This window comes from Anomaloglossus baeobatrachus, chromosome 10 (genome assembly GCF_048569485.1).
Source record: "Anomaloglossus baeobatrachus isolate aAnoBae1 chromosome 10, aAnoBae1.hap1, whole genome shotgun sequence".
In the NCBI taxonomy this organism is placed as follows: Eukaryota; Metazoa; Chordata; class Amphibia; order Anura; family Aromobatidae; genus Anomaloglossus; species Anomaloglossus baeobatrachus.
Window position 1 is genome coordinate 46,630,175 of NC_134362.1, and position 21,346 is coordinate 46,651,520.

The 21,346-nt window shown below is 50.1% G+C and overlaps 2 protein-coding genes across 4 annotated transcripts in view; one reads left to right on the forward strand and one right to left on the reverse strand.

Annotated features, from left to right (window-relative positions):
• RCE1 (Ras converting CAAX endopeptidase 1) overlaps positions 1-21,346 on the reverse strand; it is a 433,314-nt gene that overhangs the window by 291,001 nt on the left and 120,967 nt on the right. The window lies entirely within an intron of this gene.
• SPTBN2 (spectrin beta, non-erythrocytic 2) overlaps positions 1-21,346 on the forward strand; it is a 279,074-nt gene that overhangs the window by 177,888 nt on the left and 79,840 nt on the right. For both annotated transcript variants that reach the window (XM_075326530.1, XM_075326531.1), the window contains exon 7: positions 16,082-16,197. In XM_075326530.1, the coding sequence (XP_075182645.1) occupies positions 16,082-16,197 (116 nt within the window). The remainder of the gene's footprint in view (positions 1-16,081; positions 16,198-21,346) is intronic.

The following is a 21,346-nucleotide window of genomic DNA, read 5'->3' on the forward strand; positions in this document are numbered from 1 at the left end:
TAGATCTCTATATATATATATATATATATATATATATATATATATCTATCTATATATATATATCACCAAAAAAGATTAACCGAACAACAGGTCATAAAAACAATTTTTATTCATGTATAATAAAAAATTGAACATTACATATATGTTTAAAAGACACACTGTGACTGAAAGAGGGGCGTCACAAAATTACATAACACATATTGTCATGTAATACCATGTAAAACCATACTGTGGTGTGGGTGAACTAACAGGAGATGGTGCAATACTATAGTATATATAATGTAAATACAAATATGCACATATTAATCAAATCACACATACACATATGCTAAGAATAGAAGCAAAGAGCACTAAACTGCAGCTGGGGACAAGCAACAGAAGCACAAATACCGATCTCCGTAGTAGCCAGTGCAGTTCACCCAGACCACCGCAATGGAATTCAGTTAATGCAGGAGGCAGTAATAGATGGAGGAAAAACCCCTCAAAAATGTCAGAGTACAATTAAAGGTGTACATAGTAGCGAGATATTTACCGAACTAATGATGTAATGCTGCCTCCTGATAAGGAAAAAGGACGCCCTCACCCCTAAAAAAAAAAATAAATTTGTTTTTATGACCTGTTGTTCGGTTAATCTTTTTTGGTGATTTATATGGAATCCGAATGGTCCTATTGGTCCAATATACCCTCACATATAGTATGATCTCTATACAAGACTATTTGAAAGATTAATTACTTTGTGATGTGATATGGGTATTTTTCTCTAACTATTGGTGTGTGTATATATATATATATATATATATATATATATATATATATATAATATTTACACAGTACAGACCAAAAGTTTGGACACACCTCATTCAAAGAGTTTTCTTTATTTTCATGACTAAAAATTGTAGATTCACATTGAAGGCATCACAACTATGAATTAAAACATGTGAAATTAAATACTTTAAAGTGTGAAACAACTGAAAATATGTCTGATATTCTAGGTTCTTCAAAGTAGCCACCTTTTGCTTTGATTACTGCTTTGCAGACTCTTTGCATTCTCTTGATGAGCTTCAAGAGGTAGTCACCGGAAATGGTTTTCCAACAGTCTTGAAGGAGTTCCCAGAGATGCTTAGCACTTGTTGTCCCTTTTGCCTTCACTCTGCGGTCCAGCTCACCCCAAACCATCTCAATTGGGCTCAGATCTGGTGACTGTGGAGACCAGGTCATCTGGCGTAGCACCTCATCACTCTCTTTCTTAGTCAAATAGCCCTTACACAGCCTGGAGATGTGTTTAGGGTCATTGTCCTGTTGAAAAATAAATGATGGTCCAACTAAATGCAAACCGGATGGAATAGCACGCCGCTGCAAGATGCTGTGGTAGCCATGCTGGTTCTGTATGCCTTCAATTTTGAATAAATCCCCAACAGTGTAACCAGAAAAGCACCCCCACACCATCACACCTCCTCCTCCATGCTTCACGGTGGGAACCAGCCATGTAGAGTCCATCCATTCACCTTTTCTACAAAGACACAGTGGTTGGATCCAAAGATCTCAAATTTGGACTCCTCAGACCAAAGCACACATTTCCACTGGTCTAATGTCCATTCCTTGTGTTCTTTAGCCCAAACAAGTCTCTTCTGCTTGTTGCCTGTCCTTAGTAGTGGTTTCCTAGCAGCTATTTTACCATGAAGGCCTGCTGCACAAAGTCTCCTCTTAATAGTTGTTCTAGAGATGAGAAGGTGTGTCCAAACTTTTGGTCTGTACTGTGCATATATATGTATTAGTGTGATGACTATTTTAAAAATTTTGCAAAACGAAAATGAAACCCCTTACATTCGAGGAACAATTGCATTCAAATGACATTAGTATCATCAAATTTGTAAAATCAAAAAAGTTCTCCCTCTTTTTCATTTAAAAATTTTCAAAAAAAAACGATTTTTCGTGTTTTTTAATTTTTTGAAGATTCTGGAATGATTTAGAATAGTCAGGAATAATTTAGAACATCTAGAATAAGAATAATCTAGTGAAAAAAAAATGACATTTTTAATTGTTACCCATTAAAAATTTATATTTAACGTTTTCTTTAAAAGTTAGATCTAGCCTTACAAATGTGCTATAAGAAGAGCTGAAAGAATTGAAAAGCATGTGGTACATTTGGAGTCAGGCAGCCATCTTGGATGCTAGAAAGTGAATTTTACTGTGAATAAGTTTTTTAATTTAAAAAGTGTATATGAAGTGAATAAGTGATAAAATTATCATAAATAGTGTAAATGTTTATAGATTTCTAAGTAATATTGGGAAAGAAAATAAAGTAAATGTTGATATGAAAGAGTGCGTACAGGGGTAGGTCTGGTAGTTCAGTGAAAGATAGAAAAAGAAAGTGAGACAAATATAATTTGTTTGAGGAATTTAATGCGATATTTCTTTGTCGCTCTATTGGGAGACCCAGACAATTGGGTGTATAGGCTATGCCTCCGGAGGCCGCACAAAGTATTACACTTAAAAGTGTTAAGCCCCTCCCCTTCTGCCTATACACCCCCCGTGCTCCCACGGGCTCCTCAGTTTTTTGCTTTGTGCGAAGGAGGTCAGACATGCACGCACAGCTCCACAGATTGGTCAGCAGCAGCTGCTGACTACGTCGGATGGAAGAAAAGTGGGCCCATATAGGGCCCCCAGCATGCTCCCTTCTCACCCCACTCTTGTCGGCGGTGTTGTAAGGTTGAGGTATCCATTGCGGGTACGGAGGCTGGAGCCCACATGCTGTTTTCCTTCCCCATCCCCCTCAGGGCTCTGGTGGAAGTGGGATCCTATCGGTCTCCAGGCACTGAGACCGGGCTTCATCCACAACTCCTGGGAGCCTGATGGATAGGAGCCGGGTATCGTTCAGGGACATGGCCCTGCTACTTGGAGGTACTCTGTGTCCCCGTGGGGACCGAGCACAGCAACACTCCAGCATTGCTGGGTGTGCTAGTGCACCGGGGACCGCGGCGCTGACCGGGTTAATGTGCCATTACACACTCAGCATCGCTGAGTGTGTTTATGTAGGGAGACTACCGCGCTGACCGCCGCCACCATGTTTAACACTGAGGCGCGGCTGGGACTTGTAGTGCGCCGGGGACTTCCACGCGGCCGCGCTTTTACGGCGGCCGCGTTTATTACTCGAGTCCCCGGCTTTTTGCGGCCTAGTCTTTCTTCCTCCCGCCCACAGCCCTGACAAGCAGGGGAAGGGCGGGACGCTGCACAGGACGAGCAGCACTGAGGGCTGAAGCATGCTTTGCATACTCCACTCCCCTCACTGTGCACAGTGCAGGCACCAGTTCCCGCTCTTTCTGGGTCACGCCCACGGCTCCCTCCTCTCCTCAGGACATTCCTGTCAGCTCCTCGGACGCTGCAGAGGGGGACAAATTCTGACAGACCCAGGCAGGGACCCTGGTGGCCTCACAACCGCTTTATGCGGGGGGTATGCAGCATCTGTGGTGCTAGCCACATTTCTGCAGGAGTGTAATTTTAAATTATATGTTTATAAGATATACTTTACACTTTATGGTGCACAGTTGATTCTGGATATATATATTGTGTTGCTCAGGGAAGACAACAGCATGGCGCCCATAAAAGGCAGGAGTGCCAAACACAGGCTTACTATGCTGCCTGCGCCGCATGTACGACCCCGCTACCGGCAGGATCCACTGAGCAATCCAGACCGGTATCTCAGCACAGGGGCACTGTTGAATCATTGCTCCCTGGCCCCCCTCAGTTGGACCAGCAAGGTCCCCCCGGGGTGTCTCATAGATCCCAGAGTGAGGTCTCTGATACAGACCCCAGCCCCTGACCGACTAAGCGAGCTCGCTGGGAAATCCCCTCGACATCTTCATATTGGTCAGGGTCTCAGCGGGGGAACCTCTGGTTGATGAAGCGGAGACAGTTGATCAGGATTCTGATCCTGAGGCCGCTCTCAATCTTGATACGCCTGACGGGGACGCCATATTGAACGATCTTATTGCGTCCATCAATCAAATGCTGGATATTTCTCCCTCAGTTCCTCCAGTGGAGGAGTCAGCTTCTCAGCAGGAGAAATTCCGTTTCAGGTTTCCCAAGCGTACACTGAGCATGTTTCTGGACCACTCTGATTTCAGAGAGGCAGTCCAGAATCACCGTGCCTGTCCTGATAAGCGTTTTTTTTTTCTAAGCGCCTTAAGGATACACGTTATCCTGTTCCCCTGACGTGGTCAAAGGTTGGACTCAGTGTCCCAAGGTGGATCCTAGCCTGGCGGTTAGATCCATACTTGCAGTGGAAGATGGGGCTTCACTCAAAGATGCCACTCACAGGCAGATGGAGCTCTGGTTGAAATCCAGCTATGAAGCTATCGGCGCTTCTTTTGCCCCAGCATTTGCAGCCGTATGGGTGCTACAAGCTATCAGCAGGTCAAGCGCAAATTGACGCAGCCACACAGACGTCGGCATTTGCGTCTTACGCTATTAATGCTGTCCTGGTCTCTGCGAGCCGTACGGCGGTTGCATCCGCCAATTCGGTGGTACTCCACAGGGCCTTGTGGCTACGGAAATGGAAGGCAGATTCTGCTTCCAAAAAAGCGCTTAACCAGTTTGCCAATTTCTGGCGACCGATTGTTTGGCGAACGTTTGGATGAAATCGTCAAACAATCTAAGGGAAAGGATACATCCTTACCCCAGCCCAAACCGAACATACCCCAACAGAGGAAGGGGCAGTCGAGGTTTCGGTCCTTTCGGGGCGCGGGCAGGTCCCAATTCTCCTCGTCCAAAAGGCCTCAGAAAGATCAAGGGCACTCCGATTCATGGCGGTCTAAGTCACGTCCTGAAAGACCACCGGAGGTGCCGCTACCAAAGCGGCTTCTTCATGGCTTTCGGTCTCCTCAATCCGCATCCTCGGTCGGTGGCAGGCTCTCCCGCTTTTGCGACACCTGGCTGCCAAGGGTAAAAGACCGTTGGGCGAGAGACATTCTGTCTCACGGTTACAAGTTAGAGTTCGGCTCTCGTCCCCCGACTCGATTCTTCAGGTCATCCCCGCCTCCCGAGCGAGCCAAGGCTCTTCTGCAGGCGCTGGGCACTCTGAGGGCAGAAGGAGTGGTGGTCCCTGTTCCTCTTCAGCAACAGGGTCAAGGTTTTTTCCACCAACCTGTTTGTGGTTACAAAGAAGGACGGGTCTTTCCGTCCTGTCCTGGACCCGTAACTGCTCAACAAACACGTAAAGACCAGGTGGTTCCGGATGGAATCCCTCCGCTCCGTCATCGCCTCAATGTCCCCAGGAGATTTCCTTGCATCGATCGATATCGAAGATGCTTATCTCCACGTACCGGTTGCTCCAGAGCACCAACGCTTCTTGCGCTTCACCATAGGAGACGAACACCTGCAGTTCGTGGCACTGCAGTTCGGCCTGGCTACAGCCCCACGGGTTTTCACCAAGGTTAGGGCTCCCGTAGTAGCGGTCCTCCACTCTCAGGGTCACTCGGTGATCCCTTACTTGGACGATCTGCTGATCAAGGCACCCTCTCAAGAGGCATGCCAACACAGCCCCGACGCTTCTCTGGAGGCTCTCCAGAGTTTCGGGTGGATCATCAATTTTCCAAAGTCAAATCTGACACCAGCCCAATCGCTGACATATCTTGGCATGGAGTTTCATACCCTATCAGCGATAGTGAAGCTTCCGCTGATCAAGCAGCGTTCACTACAGAAAGGGGTGCAATCTCTCCTTCAAGGTCAGGCACACACCTTGAGGGGCCTCATGCACTTCCTGGGGAAGATGGTGGCAGCAATGGAGGCAGTCCCTTTCGCGCAGTTTCACCTGCGTCCTCTTCATTGGGACATCCTAACCAAAGCTTCCCTTCGGGGGTGGCTTTCTTCCCACTTCTTTATCGCATGGGAAATCCTTCCTACCCCCATCCTGGGAGGTGGTCACGACGGACGCGAGTCTGTCAGGGTGGGGAGCAGTCTTTCTCCGCCACAGGGCTCAGGGTACGTGGACTCAGCAAGAGTCCTCGCTTCAGATCAATGTTCTGGAGATCAGGGCAGTGTATCTTGCCCTAAAAGTGTTCCAGCAGTGGCTGGAAGGCAAGCAGATCCGAATTCAGTCGGACAACTCCACAGTGGTGGCTTACATCAACCACCAAGGCGGAACACGCAGTCGGCAAGCCTTCCAGGAAGTCCGGCGGATTTTGATGTGGGTGGAAGCCACGGCCTCCACCATCTCCGCAGTTCACATCCCGGGCGTCGAAAACTGGGAAGCAGACTTTCTCAGTCGCCAGGGCATGGACGCAGGGGAATGGTCCCTTCACCCGGACGTGTTTCAGGAGATCTGTTGCCGCTGGGGGAGGCCGGAAGTCGACCTAATGGCGTCCCGGCACAACAACAAGGTCACGGCATTCATGGCACGATCTCACGATCACAGAGCTCTGGCGGCAGACGCCTTAGTTCAGGATTGGTCGCAGTTTCAACTCTCTTATGTGTTTCCTCCGCTGGCACTGTTGCCCAGAGTGTTACGCACGATCAGGGCCGACTGCCGCCGCGCCATCCTCGTCACTCCAGACTGGCCGAGGAGGTCGTGGTACCCGGATCTGTGGCATCTCACGGTCGGCCAAACGTGGGCACTACCAGACCGACCAGACTTGCTGTCTCAAGGGCCGTTTTTCCATTTGACTTCTGCGGCCCTCAACCTGACACTGTGGCCATTGAGTCCTGGATCTTAGCGTCTTCAGGATTATCTCAAGAGGTCATTGCCACTATGAGACAGGTTAGGAAACCAACGTCCGCCAAGATCTACACAGGACGTGGAAAATTTTCCTGTCATGATGCTCTGCTGGGGGTTTTTCTCCCTGGCCTTTGGCCTTGCCCACTTTTCTGTCCTTCCTTCAATCTGGACTGGAAAAGGGTTTGTCGCTCGGCTCCCTTAAGGGACAAGTCTCAGCGCTCTCTGTGTTGTTTCCAGAAGCGCCTAGCCAGACTTCCACAGGTACGCACGTTCCTGCAGGGGGTTCGTCACATCGTTCCTCCTTACAAGCGGCCGTTAGAACCCTGGGATCTGAACAGGGTGCTGATGGTTCTTCAGAAACCACCATTCGAGCCAATGAGGGATATTTCTCTCTCACGCCTTTCGCAGAAAGTGGTTTTTCTAGTAGCAGTCACTTCACTTCGCAGAGTGTCTGAGCTAGCTGCACTGTCATGCAAAGCTCCCTTCCTGGTGTTTCACCAGGACAAGGTGGTTCTGCGTCCGGTTCCGGAATTTCTCCCTAAGGTGGTATCCCCCTTTCATCTCAATCAGGATATCTCCTTACCTTCTTTTTGTCCTCATCCAGTTCACCAATGTGAAAAGAATTTGCACTTGTTAGATCTGGTGAGAGCACTCAGACTCTACATTTCTCGTACGGCGCCCCTGCGCCGCTCGGATGCACTCTTTGTCCTTGTCGCTGGCCAGCGTAAAGGGTCACAGGCTTCCAAATCAACCCTGGCTCGGTGGATCAAGGAGCCAATTATCGAAGCTTACCGTTCGGCTGGGCTTCCGGTTCCCTCAGGGCTGAAGGCCCATTCTGCCAGAGCCGTGGGCGCGTCCTGGGCTTTGAGGCACCAGGCTACGGCTCAGCAGGTGTGTCAGGCGGCTACCTGGTCGAGCCTGCACACTTTCACGAAGCACTATCAGGTGCATACCTATGCTTCGGCGGATGCCAGCCTAGGTAGACGAGTCCTTCAGGCGGCGGTTGCCCACCTGTAGGAAGAGGCCGTTTTACGGCTCTCTTACGAGGTATTATTTTACCCACCCAGGGACTGCTTTTGGACGTCCCAATTGTCTGGGTCTCCCAATAGAGCGACAAAGAAGAAGGGAATTTTGTTTACTTACCGTAAATTCCTTTTCTTCTAGGTCTAATTGGGAGACCCAGCACCCGCCCCTGTTTTTTTGTGTACACATGTTGTTCATGTTGAATGGTTTCAGTTCTCCGATATTCCTTCGGATTGAAGTTACTTTAAACCAGTTTATAATTCTTTTTCCTCCTTCTTGCTTTTGCACCAAAACTGAGGAGCCCGTGGGAGCACGGGGGGTGTATAGGCAGAAGGGGAGGGGCTTAACACTTTTAAGTGTAATACTTTGTGCGGCCTCCGGAGGCATAGCCTATACACCCAATTGTCTGGGTCTCCCAATTAGAGCTAGAAGAAAAGGAATTTACGTAAGTAAACAAAATTCCCTTCTTTGATCATAATAGTTTCTTCAAGTAAAGATCAATCAAAGGTAAAACATAGAGATTATATTGATTAAAATATTCATTAATATTTTAATCAATATAAAAATCTTAATTTAATATTGTTTTTGATCTATAAAGAAAATATCTTTCTAAGTTGTTCTGGAGACGAATAATCTCAGAAGGACAGAAAATGAAAACCAAAATTTTTGAAAAACTTCAAAGCAAAGATCCCTATTGTCTCCACTTCGATGGTAAAAGAATCCAAGGGGAAGAGTATCAAGTAGTTCTGCTGAAAAATACCACAACCGAAATCAAACTCGGCATTCTGAAATGTGAGAATGGTTCTGCCACGGCTATTTGCAAGGAACTACATCAGCTAATTGATGAATACGACGCTTGGGAAAGTATTCGCATGATAATCTGTGACACGGCAGCAGTAAATACTGGTCGTTTGAACGAGATTGTAACGCGGATACAGGATGATGTCTTGAGAAAGGGCTTTCAGAAGCCACAATACATTGGCTGTCAATCAACACCATGTACTCCACCTCCTACTGAAGCACGTCATGAATTTCCTTATTCGAGTCAACGAAGAAACCAGAACTCAATTATTTCTTAATTGACAAATTAACAGAAAACTATGCCTCACTTCAGATTGATTACCACCAAGTTGCAACAGATGATGTCAAAACAGGCGAGAATCCTGGATGGCGAGCTGATTTAAAGTTCTTATGTGAACTATGTCGGGCATATCGTCATTACAAAACAACATCACGTTGGCCTCGAATCAGTTGGACGAAACTCCCAAACCTGCACATGGCAAGATGGAACTCGCGAGCTGTATATGCTGTTATAGCATTTTCTTCAGCGCTCTATTGGGAGACCCAGACGATTGGGTATAGCTACTGCCCTCTGGAGGCCACACAAAGCACTACATTAAAAGTGCAAGGCCCCTCCCCCTCTGGCTATACCCCCCCGTGGTATCACGGGTTCTCCAGTTTTAGCTTTGTGTGCGAAGGAGGTCAGACATTCCATGCATAGCTCCACAGATTTTAGTCAGCAGTAGCTGCTGACTATGTCGGATGGAAGAAAAGAGGACACATATAGTGTCCCCAGCATGCTCCCTTCTCACCCCTGGATGGTGCTTGTAAGGTTGAGGTACCTATTGCTGGTACAGGGGCTGGAGCCCCACATGCTGTTTTTCCTTCCACATCCCCTTGTAGGGCTCTGTGGAAGTGGGATCCTGCCGGCCTCTCAGCTCTGATGCCGGGCTCCATCCACAGACCCATTGGAACCTGATGGATTCGGAGCAGGAGTACGATCAGGGACAGGGCCCTGCATCTTACAGGTACTCTGTGTCCCCGGCAGGCACAGACACACTCCGGGCTGGCTGGGTGTTGTAGTGCGCCGGGGACCGCAATGTTGGAGTTAGTGTCCCTACAGATTACTGGGGGATTGTTTGTGTTTGGGAACGCAGCGCCGACCCCCTCTGGACCGGGCGGCGCTGCTGTGACTTGTGGTGCGCCGGGGATCCGCCGTCCGCGCTTTTACGGCGGCGGCGGTTATAACTTTAGTCCCAGGCTTTTTGGGCCTAGGACGCCGGCAGCTCCGTTTCGTTCCCGCCCCCACCCTGTCATTCAGGGTAGGGGAGAGACGCTGTTCGCAAGCAGCGACGAGGGCTGGAGCCTGATTTACATGCTCCAGCCCTCTCACTTGGCACAGAGGGAAGCAGGCTTCCCGCTCCTGGCCAGGAACGCCCAGGGCCCGCCCCCCTTCCTCTCTCGAGACGCCGGCAGCCATTACATGCATGCCTGGCTGGAGGAAGGACGCAAGGCTCTGGGAGACCTGGACTAGGGGCTATCTGGCGACCACACACCCGCTTTTTAAGCGGGCGGTAAGCGATTTTCTGTGCTGGTCCCTCTAGTGCCTCACTGTGTATCAGTGTACTGGATACAGTTATATAGATATTGTATTTCTTGCACTGTGAGGTGCGCTTCTGGCTGCATATCCCAGATCGCTCTGTGGAAGCAGCAACATGTCATCCTCAAAACGCAAGGCGGCCAAGGCAAAAAGGGCTGTGTATACTGCGTGTGCTGCATGTGGGGCTAATCTACCAGCAGGCTCTGATGACCCCCATTGTGTGCAATGCTCCGACCCGGTGCTGCTTCGCCAGCCGGAGTCAGGAGAGGTAGCGACCCAGGCTGAGACGCTTGTAAGTTCTGCCCCGGTGACAGGGACGGACTTTGCAGTTTTTGCAGATAATATGTCTGTATCTATGGCAAAAATCCTTGAGACCTTGCAATCTATGCATGGGGCTCAGTCTCTGGGCACGGCGAGGCCTCTGTCCTCAGGTCCCCCTTACTTGGAATGTATCCAGCCCACAGGGGGGTCCCCGGCTTCACAGGCCGAGGATTATGACTCAGATGATGGCCCCAGCCACCCTAAGCGAGCTCGCTGGGAAAGACCCTCGACGTCTTCACACTGCTCAGGGTCTCAGCGCAATCAGTCTCCCTGTGATGTGTCTGATGAGAGTGATCAGGAGTCTAATCCTGGAACCCCTCTCAACCTGGATACCCCGGATGGGGATGCCATGGTAGACGACCTTATCTCAGCCATCAATAGGCTGTTGGATATTTCTCCCCCAGCCCCTTCAGCAGAAGAGGCGGCTGCGGAGCAGGAAAAGTTTCGTTTCCTTTATCCCAAGCGTAAATTGAGTGCTTTGTTAGATCACTCTGACTTCAGAGAATCAATCCAGAAGCACGACGCTCACCCAGAAAGGCGTTTCTCTAAACGATCTAAAGATACGCGTTTCCCTTTCCCCCCTGAGGTGGTCAAGCGCTGGACACAGTGTCCAAAGGTAGACCCCCCGATTTCCAAACTTGCAGCTAGATCCATAGTTGCAGTGGAGGATGGCGCTTCACTTAAAGATGCCAATGACAGACAGATGGACCTTTGGTTAAAATCTGTCTATGAAGCTATAGGCGCGTCGTTTGCTCCGGCATTCGCAGCCGTATGGGCACTCCAGGCTATTTCAGCTGGCTTAGCAAAAGTGGATGCTATCATGCATCCAGCAGTGCCGCAAGTGGCGCACCTTACCACGCAGATGTCGGCGTTTGCGTCTTACGCTATCAATGCGGTCCTAGAATCTACCAGTCGCACCTCAATGGCGTCCGCCAATTCGGTAGTTTTGCGCAGAGCCTTGTGGTTAAAGGACTGGAAAGCAGATGCTGGTTCCAAAAAATGTTTAACCAGTTTGCCTTTGTCTAGAGAGAGACTGTTTGGCGAGCCATTGGCTGACATCATTAAGCAGTCCAAGGGTAAAGACTCCTCTTTACCACAACCCAGAACACCCAAACCTCAGCAGAAAAAGTGGCAGCAGAGGTTTCAGTCCTTTCGAGGTTCGGGCAAGACACCATTTACCTCGTCCAAAGGGACTCAGAGGACGCAAAGAAACTCAGATTCGTGGCGGACTCACACACGCCCCAAGAAAGCAAATGGAGGTACCGCTTCCAAAGCGGCTACCTCATGACTTCCAGCCCCCCCCCTCCGCATCGCCGGTCGGGGGCAGGCTCTCCCGCTTTTCCGGCATTTGGATGTCACAGGTCAAAGACCGGTGGGTGACGGACATTTTGTCTCGCGGGTACAGAATCGAGTTCAATTCTCGTCCTCCAGCTCGGTTCTTCAGAACCTCCCCACGTCCAGACCGAGCAGATGCTCTGCTGCAGGCGGTGGATTCCCTAAAAGCGGAAGGAGTGGTTATCCCAGTCCCTCCTCAGGAACAAGGGCAAGGGTTTTACTCCAATCTCTTTGTGGTTCCAAAAAAGGACGGCTCGTTCCGTCCTGTTCTGGACCTAAAACGGCTCAACAAACATGTGCACGCCAGGAGGTTCCGGATGGAAACCCTGCGTTCTGTCATTGCCTCAATGTCCAGAGGAGACTTCCTTGCCTCAATAGACATCAAAGATGCTTATCTCCACGTGCCAATTGCTACAGAACATCAACGTTTTCTACGTTTTGTGATAGGAGACGACCATTTTCAGTTCGTAGCTCTTCCATTTGGTCTGGCGACAGCCCCACGGGTCTTCACCAAGGTCATGGCGGCGGTGGTAGCAGTCTTGCACTCTCAGGGACACTCGGTGATTCCTTACCTAGACGACTTATTGGTCAAAGCTCCCTCTCGGGAGGCATGCCAACTCAGCCTGAATGCTACGCTGGAGACTCTACAGTCTTTCGGATGGATCATCAACTTTCCAAAGTCGATCCTATCACCGACTCAGTCACTAACGTATCTTGGCATGGAGTTTCATACTCTAGCAGCGATAGTGAAGCTTCCGCTGGACAAGCAGCGGTCACTACAGACAGGGGTGCAATCTCTCCTGCAGGGCCAGTTGCATCCCTTGCGGCGCCTCATGCATTTCCTAGGGAAGATGGTGGCAGCCATGGAAGCAGTTCCCTTTGCGCAGTTTCATCTGCGTCCACTTCAATGGGACATTCTCCGCCAATGGGACGGGAAGTCAACGTCCCTGGACAGGAAAGTCTCGCTTTCCCAGACGGCCAAAGACTCTCTACAATGGTGGCTCCTTCCCACATCATTGTCTCAGGGAAGATCCTTCCTGCCCCCATCCTGGGCAGTAGTCACGACAGATGCGAGTCTGTCAGGGTGGGGAGCAGTATTTCTCCACCACAGGGCTCAGGGGACGTGGACTCCGCAGGAGTCCACCCTTCAGATCAATGTTCTGGAGATCAGAGCAGTGTATCTTGCTCTACTGGCCTTCCAACAGTGGCTGGAAGGAAAGCAGATCCGAATCCAATCGGACAACTCCACAGCGGTGGCATACATCAACCACCAAGGAGGGACGCGCAGTCGGCAAGCCTTCCAAGAAGTCCGGCGCATTCTAATGTGGGTGGAGGACAGAGCATCCACCATATCCGCGGTTCACATCCCAGGCGTAGAAAACTGGGAAGCAGACTTCCTCAGTCGCCAGGGCATGGACGCAGGGGAATGGTCCCTTCACCCGGACGTGTTTCAGGAAATCTGTCGCCGCTGGGGAGTGCCGGACGTCGACCTAATGGCATCCCGGCACAACAACAAGGTCCCGGCATTCATGGCGAGGTCGCGCGATCAAAGAGCTCTGGCGGCAGACGCCTTGGTTCAAGATTGGTCGCAGTTTCAGCTCCCTTACGTGTTTCCGCCTCTGGCGCTCTTGCCCAGAGTGCTACGCAAGATCAGATCCGAGTGCAGCCGCATCATACTCGTCGCTCCAAACTGGCCGAGGAGGTCGTGGTATCCGGATCTGTGGCATCTCACGATCGGTCGACCGTGGTCACTGCCAGACCGACCAGACTTACTGTCCCAAGGGCCGTTTTTCCATCAGAATTCTGCGGCCCTGAACCTGACTGTGTGGCCATTGAGTCCTGGATCCTAGCATCTGCTGGATTATCTCAGGGAGTCATTGCCACAATGAGGCAAGCTAGAAAGTCGAATTCGGCTAAGATCTACCACAGAACGTGGAAGATTTTCTTGTCCTGGTGCTCTGCTCAGGGAGTGTCTCCCTGGCCATTTGCATTGCCCAAGTTTCTTTCCTTCCTGCAATCGGGGTTAGAAAAGGGCTTGTCGCTCAGCTCCCTTAAAGGGCAAGTTTCGGCACTATCCGTGTTTTTTCAGAAGCGTCTAGCACGTCTTCCTAAGGTGCGCACGTTCCTGCAGGGGGTCTGTCATATTGTGCCCCCGTACAAGCGACCGTTAGATCCATGGGATCTGAACAGGGTACTAGTTGCTCTCCAGAAGCCGCCCTTCGAGCCTCTGAAGGAAGTTTCCTTTTCTCGGCTGTCGCAGAAAGTGGCGTTTCTTGTTGCAATCACATCGCTTCGGCGAGTGTCTGAGCTGGCAGCTCTGTCATCTAAGGCTCCCTTCCTGGTGTTCCACCAGGACAAGGTTGTGCTGCGCCCCATTCCGGAGTTTCTCCCTAAGGTCGTATCCTCTTTTCATCTTAATCAGGATATTTCCTTGCCTTCTTTTTGCCCTCATCCGGTTCACCGGTATGAAAAGGCCTTACGTTTGCTAGATCTGGTGAGAGCACTCAGAATCTACATTTCCCGCACGGCGCCCATACGCCGTGCCGATGCACTTTTCGTCCTTGTCGCTGGTCCGCGCAAGGGGTTGCAGGCTTCTAAAGCCACCCTGGCTCGATGGATCAAAGAACCAATTCTAGAGGCCTACCGTTCTGCGGGGCTTCCGGTTCCTTCAGGGCTAAAAGCCCACTCCACCAGAGCCGTGGGTGCGTCCTGGGCATTACGTCACCAGGCTTCGGCTCAACAGGTGTGCCAGGCAGCTACCTGGTCCAGTCTGCACACTTTCACCAAGCATTATCAGGTGCATACCTATGCTTCGGCGGATGCCAGCTTAGGTAGAAGAGTCCTGCAGGCGGCAGTGACACCCCCATAGGGGAGGGCTGTTTTGCAGCTCTAACATGAGGTATTTATTTACCCACCCAGGGACAGCTTTTGGACGTCCCAATCGTCTGGGTCTCCCAATAGAGCGCTGAAGAAGAAGGGAATTTTGTTACTTACCGTAAATTCCTTTTCTTCTAGCTCTTATTGGGAGACCCAGCACCCGCCCTGTTGTCCTTCGGGATGTTTTTTTGTTGTTTGCGGGTACACATGTTGTTCATGTTGAACGGTTTTTCAGTTCTCCGATGTTATTCGGAGTTAATTTGTTTAAACCAGTTATTGGCTTCCTCCTTCTTGCTTTGGCACTAAAACTGGAGAACCCGTGATACCACGGGGGGGTATAGCCAGAGGGGGAGGGGCCTTGCACTTTTAATGTAGTGCTTTGTGTGGCCTCCAGAGGGCAGTAGCTATACCCAATCGTCTGGGTCTCCCAATAAGAGCTAGAAGAAAAGGAATTTACGGTAAGTAACAAAATTCCCTTCTTTTCTGATACCAGAGTGGCGCCGCGTCCTCGGTATAGCATGCGACTTCATGTGCTATGAATGGGCAAATGCCTGGTTCCAGTCGCAACACTACAACGAAGCGTCCTTCAATGAACTGTTAACCTCACTCACCAAGACAAAGTGCAAGAAGGCAATTAAGTGTTTAAAGGCGCACTGGTTGGTCGAAGAGTCATTAATTGACATTCCCAGAATTAATCAAAATGCTGAACGTGCTGTAAAACTGATGGAGGAACTACATGCGAAATCGAAAAAAATTGAATTTTTGAATCTAAAATTCATAGGAAAAAATAATTTTTAAACACGTCTTTTGTACATATTGTACTTATAATTAACTGTTTTATACCGTATTTGTTAAAAAAACGAATAATAAAAGTTGCTTAGTTATTACTATTATCGTTTCAATAATGCAAAATTACATGTCCTTTTTTGGGGGGAAAAAATAATTTTTGCCTTATTTCATTTGAATGAAAGGGGGAACTTTTATAAAAAAAACAAAAAAAAGCAATACTTATTCTTAAATTACCCATAAAAGTTCCTCAATTGCACATGCTTTCATAAAAAAAAAAATTTGGCATTACACTAATTGGGGGTGTGTGTGTGATTTTTTTTTTTTTTTTTTTTTTTTTTTTAATTTTATCTAATTTTGCATGTGGGAAAAAAACCTGTTGATGGTAAAAAAGAAAAGAAAAAAAAAGTGGATGAAAAATTGGATTCTGCACACTGATGAAAAACAATACTTCTTTTTCTTGCATGCAAAATAATAATAATAATTAATAAAAATGGAAAGGTCTTGCAGTCACGTCCACTTGCACTTTAGAGCTCTGTGTTCCTGGCGATAGTCGCGAAGTTCAGTGCTTGTCTGGAGCGATTGCGATGTCTGAAGAGAAGTTGTGTTCAGGTGAAGTCGTCTGATCTTGTTCTTATTCTCTCCAGGCCGGATATTATTGACTTTGACACTCTGAAGAAATCCAATGCTCACCACAACTTACAGAATGCATTCAACATCGCTGAGCGTGAGCTGGGCCTCACTAAGCTCCTGGATCCGGAAGGTAAATAATCTTTTTGGCTCTGTTCACACCGGGAATTTTTATTTGCATTCAACTCATCAAGGACGAGCCCATTTTGGCTTATAGGACTGCAATATGTATTTACATATTTTTATTCATTCAGTTATTTATTTTGCGTCACCACATTCCGAAACGCAAAACCGTACGATAACTTGTTTTTAATGCTGCAATTTTAAGGTATATAAACATTTAATAGAGTTTATTTTCAGGTTGGAGGACATAATGTGAAAAAGATATCTATTTTAATTATCTATTTTTTTTATTTTTATTTTTTTTTTAAATTTGCACATTTTCCACTTGGCATAAATAAATGTGAGTGTGTAAGATGGAGCCAATATGCATTTTTTTTTTTTTGTGTGTGTGTTTTTTGTTTTGTTTTTTGTCCACTACATTAGTACATTTTGTGGAAAATAATAGTTTCTTTTTCGCTCCTAATTGGGAGACCCAGACAGTGGGTGTATAGCTACTGCCTCTGGAGGCCGCACAAAGAACTACACTTAAAAGTGTAAGGCCCCTCCCCTTCTGGCTATACACCCTCCCGTAGGAGTACGGATTCCTCAGTTTTAGCTTTGTGCGCAAGGAGGTCAGACACGCACGCATAGCTCCATTGTTTTTAGTCAGCAGCAGCTGCTGACTATGTCGGATGGAAGAAAAGAGGGTCTATACAGACTCCCAGCATGCTCCCTTCTCACCCCACTTATGTCGGAGGTGTTTGTAAGGTTGAGGTACCCATTGCGGGTACGGCGGCAGGAGCCCACATGCTGATTCCTTCCCCATCCCTTTTTACAGGGCTCTGGGTGAAGTGGGATTTACCGGTCTCCAGGCACTGAGACCGTGCTCCATCTACAGCCCCTGGAGAAGATGCTGGATGGAGCGGAGTACATCAGGGACATGGCCCTGCTTCCTTAAGGTACTCTGTGTCCCCGTGCATTTGGCGCTCACACCGCAGCATGCTGGGTGTTGTAGTGCGCCGGGGGACATCAGCGCTGCGGCGCCTGTGCCATGGCCTCATTCAGCTTAGCTGAAGCAGGCACACTTATGGGAATCGGCCGCGCCGGCCGCTGGGACTGCGGCACGGCTGGCACTTGTAGTGCGCCGGGGACTTCAGCGCGGCCTGCGCTTTTACGGCGGCCGCGCTGATAACTACAGTCCCCGGCTTTTGCGGCCTGCTTCCGTTCGTTCCCGCCCCCAGACCTGCCAGTCAGGAGAGGGGCGGGACGCTGCCCACGTCTAGGACTCGGTCGCGCCGGCCGCTGGAACAGCGGCGCGGCTGGCACTTGTAGTGCGCCGGGGACTTCAGCGCGGCCCGCGCTTTTACGGCGGCCGCGCTGATAACTCGAGTCCCCGGCTTTTGCGGCCTGCTTTCGTTCGTTCCCGCCCCCAGACCTGCCAGTCAGGAGAGGGGCGGGACGCTGGCCAGTGCATCAGCGCTGAGGGCTGGAGTCGTTTTTACATACTCCAGCCCTCACAGTCAGCACAGAGGGGACACTGTTCCCGCACTTTTGTTTGGGAACTCCCACGGACCGCCCCTCTCCACATAAGCCGGCAGCCATTCTTGCTGACACGCTGAGCTGCAGAGGGGAGCCGGGGAGACCCAGACAAGGCATTCTGCAGCCTCTTACCCGCTGTTCAGCGGGCGGTAAGCAGCCCTCAGGGCTCACCCCCTCTTGTGCTCGTAGTATTCTTAGTATTTTGTTGCTACAAATACTTGGTATTACATAGCGCTGGTCGCCCTTTGGCTATAGACTCTCTCACATGCAGAGAGCCAGCAGCATGTCGCCCGTAAAACGCAAGGGTGCCAAGGCACAGACATTATATGCTTCCTGCACCGCATGTGGGACTTTTCTACCGGCAGGCTCCACGGACCCCCATTGTGTGCAGTGCTCGGCCCCTGCGGCGCTTGCACAGTCGGGACCTCTGCTGGACGTGTCCCAGGGTGTACCACCTGTGAATGCTGTCCAGGTGACAGGAACTGAGTTTGCAGCTTTTGCTGACAGAATGTCTCTCACTATGTCACAAATTCTTGACACATTGCGAGCTAGGCCTGTACTTCAGACCACGGACACTGTGCATGTATTGCCCCCTGGTCCCCCTCAGCTCCTAGCTCCGGGACGGGCATCTACACCTCAGGGTGAAGACTCTGACTCGGACGATGGCCCCGGGCAGCCTAAGCGGGCTCGTTATGACGGGCCTTCACATTCATCTCAATGGTCTGGATCCCAGCGGGATGAATCTATGGGTGATGAGGCGGACGTAACTGATCAGGATTCTGATCCTGGGACCGCTCTCAATCTAGATACACCAGATGGTGACGCCATAGTTAATGATCTTATATTTAACATCAATAAGATGTTGAATATTTCCCCACCAGCTCCTCCTGTAGAGGAGTCAGCTTCGCAGCACGAGAGAATCCATTTCAGATACCCTAAGCGTACATTAAGCACTTTTCTGGACCACGCTGACTTCAGAGACGCAATCCAGAAACCCCACGCTTATCCTGAAAGGCGTTTTCCTAAACGACTTAAAGATACACGCTACCCTTTTCCCTCTGAAGTGGTCAAGGGTTGGACCCAGTGTCCAAAAGTGGATCCTCCAATTTCCAGGCTTGCAGCTAGATCCTTGGTTGCTGTTGAAGATGGAGCGGCACTTAAAGATGCCACTGACAGGCAGATGGAGCTCTGGCTGAAATCCATCTATGAAGCGATTGGAGCGTCATTAGCGCCTTCTTTTGCGGCCGTATGGGCACTCCAAGCTATCACGGCCGGGCTTGCGCGAGTCGACTCAGTCACACGTGCATTTGCCCCGCAGGTAGCACCATTGACCTCGCAAATGGCGGCATTCGCGTCGTACGCGATTAATGCTGTTCTGGACGCTACAAGCCGCACGGCAGTGGCGTCAGCCAACTCAGTTGTTTTGCGTAGGGCTCTGTGGTTGAGACATTGGAAAGCAGATTCTCATTCCAAGAAGTGCTTAACCAATTTGCCTTTTTCTCGTGACCGATTGTTTGGAGAGCGTTTGGATGAAATCATCAAACACTCCAAGGGTAAGGACTCTTCCTTGCCGCAACACAGACAAAACAAGCCCCAACAGAGGAGGGGTCAGTCTGGTTATCGGTCCTTTCGAGGACAGGGCAGGTCCCAATTCGCCTCGTCAAAAAAGACTCAAAAGGACCAGAGACGTTCAAATTCTTGGAGGTCTCAGTCACGCCCAAAAAGACCAGCCGGAGGAACCGTTGCCAAAACGACGTCCTCCTGACTTGCGGTCTCCGATGCCCACACCCGCGGTCGGTGGGAGGCTGTCCCACTTTGGCGACATTTGGCTAGCAAGCGTCAAGGACCGTTGGGTGAGAGATATTCTATCTCACGGGTACAGGATAGAGTTCAGTTCTCGTCCGCCAACTCGTTTCTTCCGAACTTCTCCACCACCAGACCGAGCCGATGCTCTGTTGCAGGCGGTGGCCGCTCTAAAGGCGGAAGGAGTGGTGACCTCCGTCCCTCTTCAGGAACAGGGTCACGGTTTTTACTCCAATCTGTTTGTGGTCCCAAAAAAGGACGGATCGTATCGTCCCGTCCTGGATCTGAAGTTGCTCAACAGACACGTAAAAGTCAGGAGGTTCCGGATGGAATCCCTACGCTCCGTCATAGCCTCAATGTCTCAGGGAGATTTTCTAGCATCAATAGACATCAAAGATGCGTATCTCCACGTGCCGATTGCACCAGAGCATCAGCGTTTCCTACGTTTCGTCATACACGACGAGCACCTACAGTTCGTAGCGTTACCCTTCGGTCTGGCAACAGCCCCCCGGGTCTTCACCAAAGTCATGGCAGCAGTAGTAGCTGTTCTGCACTCGCAGGGTCACTCGGTCATCCCGTATCTAGACGACCTGCTTATAAAGGCATCCTCTCAAGAAGCATGCCAACACAGTCTGAAGGTGGCGCTAGACACCCTCCAGACTTTCGGGTGGATTATCAACTTTCCAAAGTCTCATCTAACCCCGACCCAATCTCTGACTTATCTTGGCATGGAGTTTCATACTCTATCAGCGATAGTGAGGCTTCCACTGGACAAGCAGTGCTCGCTACGGACTGGAGTGCAATCTCTCCTTCAGAGCCAGTCGCACTCACTGAGGCGCCTCATGCATTTCCTAGGAAAGATGGTAGCAGCAATGGAGGCAGTCCCGTTCGCGCAGTTTCATCTGCGCCCTCTCCAATGGGACATTCTGCGCCAATGGGATGGGAAATCGACGTCCCTCGACAGGACTGTCTCCCTCTCTCAGACTGCCAAGGACTCTCTACGTTGGTGGCTTCTCCCCAACTCATTGTCACAGGGAAAGTCGTTCCTTCCCCCGTCCTGGGCAGTGGTCACGACAGATGCGAGCCTATCAGGGTGGGGAGCGGTGTTTCTCCACCACAGGGCTCAGGGGACGTGGACTCAGGAAGAGTCCACCTTGCAGATCAATGTTCTGGAAATCAGAGCAATCTATCTTGCCCTGCGAGCCTTCCAACAATGGCTGGAAGGCAAGCAGATTCGGATTCAGTCGGACAATTCCACGGCGGTGGCGTACATCAACCACCAAGGGGGAACACGCAGTCGCCAAGCTTTTCAAGAAGTCCAGCGGATTTTGACGTGGGTGGAAAGCAGAGCGTCCACCATATCTGCAGTTCACATCCCAGGCGTGGAAAACTGGGAAGCGGACTTTCTCAGTCGCCAGGGCATGGACGCAGGAGAATGGTCCCTTCACCCGGACGTGTTTCAACAGATCTGTTACCGCTGGGGGTCGCCGGACGTCGATCTGATGGCGTCACGGCACAACAACAAGGTCCCAGTTTTCATGGCACGGTCTCACGATCACCGAGCGCTGGCGGCAGACGCCTTGGTTCAGGATTGGTCGCAATTCCGACTCCCCTATGTGTTCCCACCTCTAGCATTGTTACCCAGAGTTCTCCGGAAAATCAAGTCCGACTGCCAGCGAGCCATACTCGTCGCTCCAAATTGGCCAAGAAGGTCGTGGTACCCGGATCTGTGGCATCTCACGGTAGGCCAACCGTGGGCACTACCAGACCGTCCAGATCTGCTGTCTCAAGGGCCGTTTTTCCATCTGAATTCTGCGGCCCTGAACCTGACTGTGTGG